At 49.7% G+C, this 10,197-nt stretch overlaps 1 protein-coding gene across 1 annotated transcript in view; it reads right to left on the reverse strand.

The window, feature by feature from the left end:
* Positions 1 to 1,811: 1,811 nt before the first annotated feature.
* Positions 1,812 to 10,197, reverse strand: part of LOC128850857 (olfactory receptor 14A16-like) — an 18,221-nt gene continuing 9,835 nt past the window's right edge. Inside the window, exon 2 of the mRNA XM_054055870.1 lies at positions 1,812 to 2,654. Within this exon, the coding sequence (XP_053911845.1) occupies positions 1,812 to 2,654 (843 nt within the window). The remainder of the gene's footprint in view (positions 2,655 to 10,197) is intronic.

A 10,197-nucleotide genomic window follows, 5' to 3' on the forward strand; every position in this document is an offset into this window, starting at 1 on the left:
ACCTTTAGCAAGTCCCCACGTCTGTGCCAGTGCCAGTGACTGGTCCATGATCTCCTTTCCTCTCTCTCGACCCATGAGCTTTCCTGGTTCACTCTCTCCCTCTGTCTCATTGGTTCTGGGCAGGGAGGGAGCAGCTGGGGGGGGTCCGGCTGCTGGACAAGGTGAACCCACCACAGGACACATCAGGGCTGCTGTGTCCAGGACGGGGCTCCCAGCACAAGGAAGACCCTGCCCAGCCTGGAGCGAGTCCTGCCCAGCCCAGAAGGATGGTTGGGGCTGGAGCACATTATGGACAAGGAGAGGCTGAGAGAGCTGAGGTTGTGAGAAACCTTTCAGGGTGAAACACTGAGCAAGGCCCCAGGGCAGAGGTATCAGTCAGCAAAGGAGGAAGACAGAGGTTTCCATGTAACAAAAGTCCCTCCTCATGGTTGGGATGTGCATCCAGACATGGAAACAGTCAGTGTGTTGGACTCATGTGTAATGATTTCCCTATTTCAGCTTTCCCAGAGCATCCAGGGGACAATTGCTAATAGTGCGCAATCTATAACATGGCCGAACACCTTGATATTGAATATAATTAGTATTAATTTTTAGTTTTAATACTGACAAGTTCAAGTCCAGGTTGGATGAGGTTATAAGAAACCTGATCCAGTTGAAGATGTCGCTGCCCATGGCAAGGGGCTTGGATCAGGCTGATCTCAAAGGACCTTTCCAGCCAAAATTATTCCATGATTCCATGATGTGATTCTGTGATTCTACAATCACTACTGTTACTAAAACAAGACCTTGCAGCAGCGTGAGTGTTACTGTGAGTGTTACTGTAAGTGTTACTGATAGGAATAGTGTGAGGTTTTATTGTATTTATTAAATCCTTTTTATTTCAGTCTTCAGGACTTCTTTTCTTTACCTGATTCCCATTCCTCATTAACGTGGGGAAGGACCCATTGTCCATGATTTTCTGCCAGATCGCAGGGACTGAACTGGGACACCGTGTGCCCCATCTCACACACAGGGTGCCCAGAGACAGAGCCCTCCCCGTGCTCACGCAGCGGCTCTGCACAGCAGCAGTCACAGGGTCTCTGTTCTCCTGCTGCCACTCCCAGAGCTGTGCTTGGTCACCCTGCTCTGCACTCAGCTGAGATGCTCCTCACCACAAGGAACGGACACAGAGACCTCAGTCCAAGGCAGCACAGCCCAGTGCTGCACTCAGGCAGTTTCCAGGGGATGTTGTTCTCAAAGTGAAGTGACCGTGAGGCACTCTCGGTCCCACAGGCCTTCACAGCAACCCCATGGCCATCAGCCCTGTCACAGAGGTGCCCATTGCCTGTCCCTGCCTGTGATCCCAGCACGGCCACAGCGCAGGAGAGTGACCAAGCTCAGAGCACTCAGATCTTCCACCAGCTCAAGGGCTCAGAAGGTCATGGGGGTGCCAAGAAAGAAGCTCTAGAGAGAGCAAGTGCTGGTTCTCTGCAGTGCTGGACTCTTACCCTCCACATCTGGAGGTGACCCAGCAGCTTCTAAGAAAGTCCTTCAGTAAGGATCATGGACAAACAAGTGGCTACAGGGTCATTACATTCTGTAAACAAGAACAGAGCACGGCTCCTTGTTTCCACAAACTCTGTATCACACGAGAAAGGGAGACACTGACACCGAATGGGAGGAACGATGACATTACTTTGTGGACAACTTTATTAAAACCAAGAAAAAATAAATCCAAAAATGAATCTAAATAAGCTCCCAAAGAAAGGCTGGATCTGCAGTGCAGTTCATTGCAAGTCACACATAGATGAAGATGGGCAGTTTGCTGCTACTTAAAAAGAGTCAGATATCAGTTTCCACACTGCATCCTTGAGCTGCTCGTTCCTCAGACTGTAGAATAAGGGGTTTAGTGCTGGAGGAAGCACTGAGTACAGAACTGCCACTGCCAGATCCAGAGATGGGGAGGAGATGGAGGGGGGCTTCAGGTAGGCAAACATGGCAGTGCTAAGAAACAGGGATACCACGGCCAGGTGAGGGAGACACGTGGAAAGGGCTTTGTGTTGGCCCTGCTCTGAGGGGATTCTCAGAACCGAACTGAAGATCTGCACATAGGACACCACAATGAAAACAAAACATCCCAATCCTACTAAAACACTGACCACGAGAAGCCAAACCTCCCTGAGGGCAGCATCTGAGCAGGAGAGCTTGAGTATGTGGGGGATTTCACAGAAGAAGTGTTCCACAGCATTGCCCTGGCAGAGGGGCAGGGAAAATATATTGGCCGTGTGCAGCAGAGCATAGAGAAACCCAGCGCCCCAGGCAGCTGCTGCCATGTGGACACAAGCTCTGCTGCCCAGGAGGGTCCCGTAGTGCAGGGGTTTGCAGATGGCAACGTAGCGGTCGTAGGACATGACGGTGAGAAGAGAATATTCTGCTGTAGCAAAAAAAAGGTAAAAAAAGATTTGTGTAGCACATCCCAAGTAGGAAATTCCTCTAGTGCTCCAGAGGGAGCTGGCCATGGATTTGGGGAGAGTCGTGGAGATGGATCCCAGGTCAATAACAGAGAGGTTGAGGAGGAAGAAGTACATGGGGGTGTGGAGGTGGTGGTCACAGGCGATGGTGGTGATGATGAGGCCGTTTCCCAGGAGGGCAGCCAGGTAGATGCCCAGGAATAGCCAGAAGTGCAAGAGCTGCAGCTCCCGTGTGTCTGCGAATGCCAGGAGGAGGAACTGGGTGATGGAGCTGCTGTTGGACATTTGCTGCCTCTGGGATTATGACACTGTCAGAGGAGCAATGCAGAGTGACAAGTTAAGGGAGACTTCTCTGAGCCAAATCAAAGCCATTTCTCATTCCCCTCCCCTGTTGTTCATACATTGTCCCTTTTCTCACAGCCCTTCTTTCAGCTCCCTGCCAGGAGCCCTGCTCGGTGCCAGCTGAATGTGCCATGAGGAGCAGGACCTCTGCCGCTGGATGCAAGGAGTCAGCCCTGCTCTGCAGTATGGGTGTCATGGGGTTCTTGGGTGTCAGAAACCCTCAGCATCTCTGCTGAACTCAGGAAGAACAGAGGAAGGCCTGCGAGGTGAGAGCATTGCCTGTGGCTCCATGCAGAAGGAGGGGAGCTGCTCTGTTCCTCACTCTTGTTCCCAGCTGCCCTGGGATCACATTTTCATATTCACCTTAAAAGCCAACAGGCAAATAAACCCACTGCCAAGCATTAAATATCAAACCCTTCCTCAAGGTCTCAGCACCCCTCTTCCAGCCCAGGATACACACAGCTCATTTCACAAATCCAAAAACATTTCCTTCACTGAACGTCTCTGTGCTTTTCCACAGACATTCAAGTAACACAAAGATGCCATAGGATAGATTTGCATCCTGGAGGGATGCTTGGTGCTTGGGAGGAAATCTCAGGGAAAGATAAGTGTCCTAATGATGATATCTCAGCAAAGAAGAGTCTGTTAATTCCCGAGGAATGCCCTGCTCACTGCCCCAGAGAAGATCAGTGCCTGACTCTGCAACTCCCATCCCCAGAGAGCCTGGCAGTGAGAATGAGAGAAAAATACTAAGAACAGGGACAAGGGGAGAAACAGGGAGAAAGAGAGTGAGGGTCTGGCTGCAAGAGGCCAGGGCAGAGGCAGCCGGGCACACAGACAGTGTTCCCCTTCCCCAGCTGTGCTCACCCCCTCCCAGACACCAACCTTGCCGGGCAGTTGCTCTCAGCCCCTGTGCTCTGGAGAGGGCACTGGAGCTGTGGCTGCAGAGGAGGGGGTTCAGCCCTGGAGCCCAGAGCCCTGAGGGCAGAGGCTTTGCTGGGTGGGAGAGGAGGCCAGGGGGCTTGCTCAGAGGAAGGGGCTGCCCTGCAGGGGAGCACACACAGCTCTCTGAATTCTCCCTCCCACAACATCGCTGTATTAATTCCCCTCTCATTTCATGATCCAATGCCTTCTGATGGACATTTTCCCCCTGGGAGGTGTTTCCCTGTCCATGCCTTCTCTCTGTCAGTGCTCACAGACCCCATCTGACCCTCTCTGCTCTCCCCCCAGCCCTACACAATCCTGCCTGTTTGCCGGGTAAAGCTGGGCACAGGGTCTTGTTTATAAGCAGAAAAGGACAGCACAGACTGAGCCTGGTGGGTCCAGCAGAGCTGATGCTGGTGGTGTCCGTGCGCAAAGGAGCAGCTGGAGACACTTTAGGAGGCTCCTATCAGACCTACTGACCACTCAAGGACACAGCTCAGGAGTCTCCGTAATTTGTTCAAGCATGAGAGCCTCTTGTTCCATTTCTCCCCTGAAATTCTCCAGGTGCACGGAAAGGAAAAAACAGACTCAGGAGAGTTCCTTATCTTTAACAAAATCTACCTTTTGAAAAGTCCTCTTAGAAATATGTGGGGGGAATCGGAGCTCTGAGCAGCCCTGACTCACACAGCACCTCTTGAAAGCAGAAAGACCCTCTTCTGATAGGAGGTGCTTCTTCTCCCCAGACCTTCTCTCTCTCCCACCATGGAGAACTCCCCGGGCAGGCTGAGCACTGACCCTGGTTATTGTCTCCACTGGAGAAACAGCAAGAGCGCTCCTGACAGATCCCACAGGCTGTGGCTGTGCCGGATTTAGGAGATCCCTCCAGGAACAACACCTGCATTGTCCTGCACCCAGAGATTCACCTGGAGAAGGGCTGTGAAGATCTTTCTCCAAATGAAGCCTCGTCTTCCCTCCCACCCCACCCTGCCTTTCCCCTCTCTGTGCCTCCCTCCTCTGCCCTCGCTGCCTGCAGGCAGTGCCCTCAGCCCTGCTGAGCTTTGCAGAGGAGCTGCTCCTGCCCAGAGATGGCTCTTTGTAGCGCTGCCCACTTGCCACCAGCTCCCTCCGTGCCAGGAGCCCAGCCCAGCTCAGCAGCAGAGGAGCAGCCCAAGGCAGCCCTTTCTCTGCCCCCTCGGGGCTCCCTCCAGGTGTCCCTGGGGCTCCAGGGAACTGCTGAGAAACAGCCTGAAGCCATCCCTGATGTTCCCTCTCTCAGCTGGCAGAGGCACTCCTGTCCTGCAGTGTCATTGCTCCTGTTGGAAAAACAGCCGGCCATGAAAATCAATATTTTTGTCCCACCATTAGATAGGACAACAGGACAGTGACAGGGAATGATCTCATTTCTTCAAGCTGAGATGATCTTTTCCATTGAGTAAATTTAGGCATTTCATCTTGGATCTTTAGGCCTTGGTTTTAAAGACACTCAGCTCTCTTCTGTCCCAGCCACGTCTTTTTGCTAAGCAAAGCCTTCACACACACGGGTTCTGGGCGCTTGGTCACAGGCTTCCTCGTGGCAGGGATGAGGTTGCCTGGTGCCACAGCTGCAGGGCTTTAACCCCAATGGGCAGCAATGCCCTCAGCCAAGGGCACAGGCAGGAGGAACTGGAGCCGTTCCTGTGGTACACAGAGCTGGAATATGGTCACAGAGCTCAGCACAGATGGTCTTCAAGGACAACATCCTCCATGCTCAACATGGGTCCAGACCAAGATTCAGTCTCAGCTTGAAAGACTGTTCAAGGGCCCCATGATGAGTGTTTGCTGCTTCAGACCTGTGTGGGCACTGATGAATTTAGGAAGAGCAGGTGTAGAAAGATCAGAGATCCCCTTTGTCCTCTTTGTCCCTGTCTTACCCAGCAAGGTCTCCCAGGCCATTGTGACTCAGGATGGGACTCTGGAAGACATGGGCAAGCGTGGGTGGGGAACAAGTCAGGGATCACTTGAGCAAACACAATCATTCCCAGCCTGTGGAATAGGAGGGACAGTATCCCAGGGAGCTGAGTGAGCAGGACGATGTCCCAGTGAGGACACTCTCCATCATATTCAAAAGGCCATGGAGACTCCCTGACCACTGGCACTACTTCCAATTTGCGGGTCCTTTTCAGAAGGAAAAATATGACCCAAGGCTTCTATCACTCTTTGGTGATGCAAATGATCTATGCTCTGACACTTCTATACTCTTCTAACCCAAACCTTCTATGACCCAAGTGTTCTATGAGCCAACCCTACTCTTAAGTGACCCTTCTGTGATCTGACTCTTGGATGATATTATTCTTATACGAGCCTCCGGCTGTGTTTTTAGGACTTCTATCACCCAAAATTCCATGATCCTTATATGACCTAGTGCTTCTATGACCAGACACTTCAATGACATACTCCTTCTACAACCCTACACTTCAATGAGCCTTCAATCGTCCATCTCCTCTGCGAACCAACTCTTCGACCACCTACTCTTCTAGGACTCCATTATGACCCTACTCTTCTAAAACCTGAGCCTTCTATGACCCAGTTCTTCTATGATCCTTCTACAGCTTGCTATGACCTGGCTCCTCTAGGACCAGAATAATCCACGACCCCAACATTTTATGACCTGACACTTCTATGACCTGACTCTTTGATAACCCTTCTACGACCAAACTCCTCTATTATCCAAATCAACTCTCATGTATCTGTGACTCGACTCTTCTATTATGGGAAAATTCTGTGACCTGAGACTTGTAGGAACCTTCTATGACTGAACTCTTCTAATGTTCCTCTAAGGCCTGACACATCTATAACTCAGTTCTTTTGTGACCTGTCTCTCATATAATCAGGCCCTTCCATGACTCGAGCCTTCTATGACAGAACACGTCATTCCATGACCTGGCTGTGGTCTGACTGCTCTATGATGCAACTTTGTATGCTTTGACATTTTTATGACTCTTCTATGACCTGACACTTCTATGAACCTTCAGTGACCTGATTCTTTTATTACCTGATGGTTCCAAGACTCACCCCTGACCCTATCTTTCTCTGAACCAAAACTTTTGTGACTGTTCTGTGGACAAACACTCCTAAAATCCAAATAAACTCACATTTCAGTGACTCAACTCTTCCATGGCCTGAATATTCTATGACCCTTTTATGACCTTAATCATCAATGACCCAGTTCTGCTATGAGACTTCTATGACTCAAGTCTTCGATAAACCTTCTGTGATTGAATTCCTCGATCAGTCCTCTATGATCCGACCCTTCTATCACCTGACTGCTCTCACACACAGTTTTCTGCCACTCTTCTATGAATCAACACTTCTATGACTCTGCCCTTCTAAGACCCGAACCCTCTACAACTGCGTGGATCTTGGTGTGAGATCCTTGGCAACTCATGTAACCCTCCAGGCCTGTGTTTGGAATGACATGGAATAACTGCTCCCAATTTAGTTCCGCAGTGTGAGAATGTTCATGGCACCAGCGTCATTGCAGTCAAAGCCAGATCTGCCTGCCCAGGCCCTGGGGGTCAGCCCTTGGCCTTTCTGCTTCACCAAGCAAACCCAGGCTTCTCTCAGCATCACAGCTGCCTGCACAGTGCCTTTGCCTGCCTGCAATCATGGCCTCCAATTCTCGGCTCTAACGAGTCCCTGGGGAATCTTTCTCTCTAACCATCCTCACTGAGACCAATTAAGAGTTCAAGGAACTCTGAGTTCTGCTTTTGACTTCTTGAGAGCTTTCTTCAATCTCCTCTCAGAAGATGAGGTTCAAGGACTCATCAGCAAACCCACCCTGGGTCTCATTAAAATACAGAAAGCCTTAACGAGCTCTTTGTCTTCCTGGATATTTCTCCAGGTCTTCAAGCCTTTCACAGCTCTTTAGAGTCATTTCCCAGTGTGATTGAAGAGGAAGATTTCAAAGTGCACCTAAGAAAGGTTTGTCTTACCATACTTTTCAGAATCATAGAATGGTTTGGGTTGGAAGGACCTTAAGGCCCATCCAGTTCCAACCCCCTTGACATGGACAGGGACACCTCCAACTGGACCAGGCTGTTCAAAGCTCCATCCAACCTGGCCTTGAACACCTCCAGGGAGAGGACAGCCACAGCTTCCCTGGGAAACCTGGGCCACTGCCTCATCAACTTCCTTGTGAAAAATTTCTTCCTAATGTCTAATCTAATGCTTTCCCTCTCCAATTTAAACCATCCCCCCTTTTCTTATCACTCCATATCCTTGGAAAAAGTCCCTTCCCAGCTTTCTTGGTGACCCCCTTCTAGTACTGGAAGGCTGCTCTAGGTTCTCCCTGGAGCCTTCTATTCTCGACATTGAGAAAATTCCAGGAGAAGATCAATATCCGTATCCTCAGGTCCATATCCTCAGGGCACTCCTCAGCCGGTCAGGTCTCTGCCCATGATGCTCTATGAAGTGGTTTTTGACTTGTGGGCTGAGATAAAAATAGAGTAACAGATGAAAGAAAAAACATAAAGACCTACGTAATTCGTAACAAAACCCAAAGCAAATGCCATCCCTTGCCACTTCTGTCAACCAGACTGAAAACCTACCAGTCTACCTTCACCTGTCACCTTGAACAAAAAAATCCTTACATCTTCTGCCACAGTTTTTATCACTGACCATGGCATCTATGTTATGGGATGCCCCTCTGGTCACTCGGGGTCAGCTCTCCTGGCTCTGTCCCTCTGACAACTTCTTGCCCACCCCCATCCACTCACTGGGAGGGAGCACAGTGAGCAACTCCTGACGCTGTGCAAAGGAGACAATCACCGCCCTCACTCTTCTGGCACCAGGACGATGCCACAGGACCCAAAGAGTCTCCTATTTCAGAAGGAAAGTGGAGAAACTGGAGAGAGTCTGGATGAGGTCTGCCAGGTTGGACTTAGGGGATCACAGCATGAGGTATGAGGGCACACTTTGGCCTCCTGGGGATGCTCGGGACAACTTGCTAAGTGAGTCTCTACATCTTCTGCTCCTAGAAGAACTTAGGGAATAAGAGAGCTCAGGTGACCTCTAGTCCAAAGCCCAGCTCCAAGCAGGGCCAGCTGTGAGGTCAGACCAGGATGCTCAGTTCAAGTCCACATCCACAGAGAGAGTTTAGACATCAACCAGGCACCGAGGCGACGATTAAAAGATAGGATTTTGGCATCTGACCAGCTCCATGAACACAGCTATCAGTCGGATACGGCTCCATGACACCTGGGAATGTCCACCTTCTTGTCCAGAGAACAAGAAGAAGCCTTCTTGGGTGGATACGAGGGAAAATGCCTTTGTGTGAGCACGATGAAGCCCTGGCAGAGGTTCCAGGGCAGTGGGGGATTCTCCAGCCCTGAGGGTTCAAACCAAGAAGATTTGACACTTTGGGATGTTCTGTGCAAAAAGCTGGGCTGGGGCTGGGGGAGCCCAGAGGCTTTTTCAGCCTTAATGGTTCTTAATGGTCCAGAAATGGCCAATGGATAAGCAGGGGAGCTAAAGGCTGTGCCCTAGACATTTTCCCCTCAGATTCTATTTCTGGATATCTGAAAGAGAAGGGGACTGGATTCCCTTTGGGCAGATTGGGTCTCACCATCCTTCTGTTAACAAACTCCTCTATGACCTGAATGAACTCTTCTAAGGACCGATACTTCTATGACCCAACTCTTCTAAGATTTTTCTATGAACCGATCCTTCCTTTTCCTGACTAAACTCTCATGCTTCTATGTCTTGACTCTCCCGTGACCCACATATTTTATGACCATTATAAGACCCAAATGTTTTATGGCCTGAGACTTCTGTGACGTAACACCTCTATGAACCTTTTGGGACTGAATTTTTCTATTACTCCTCTATGATCCATCTCAACTACAAGCTGACTCTTCTTTCACCCGCCCCTTATATGACCTGACACTGACTGGAGACTTCTATGAGCTTTTGTGAATTGACTATTCTCTGACTCTTCCATGACATGACGTTCTATGACCCAAGGCTTCTATCCCTCTTCTGTGATACAAATAATCTATGCCCTGACGCTTCTATGCTCTTCTAACCTGACCCTTTTATGACCCAACTGTTCTATGAGCCAACCCTGCTGTTAAGTGACCCTTCTATGATTTGACTCTTGGATGATAGTATTTTTATATGAGCTACCAGCTGTGGTTTTAGGACTTCTATCACCTAAAATTCCATGACCCTTCTATGACATACTGCTTCTATGACCCGACACTTCAAGGACACACCCCTTCTACAACCCTACTCTTCAATGAGCCTTCAATCACCCATCTCTTCTATGAAACAACTCTTCTACATTCCCACTCCTCTAAGACTCCTCTATGACCCGACTCTTCTAAAACCCGAGCCTTCTATGGCACAAGCCTTCTATGACCCAATTCTTCTATGATAATTCTACAACTTGCTATGACCTGGCTCCTCTAGGACCAGAATAATCTATGACCCAACCATTTTATGA

Source organism: Cuculus canorus, unplaced genomic scaffold (genome assembly GCF_017976375.1).
Source record: "Cuculus canorus isolate bCucCan1 unplaced genomic scaffold, bCucCan1.pri subtelo1, whole genome shotgun sequence".
NCBI lineage: Eukaryota > Metazoa > Chordata > Aves > Cuculiformes > Cuculidae > Cuculus > Cuculus canorus.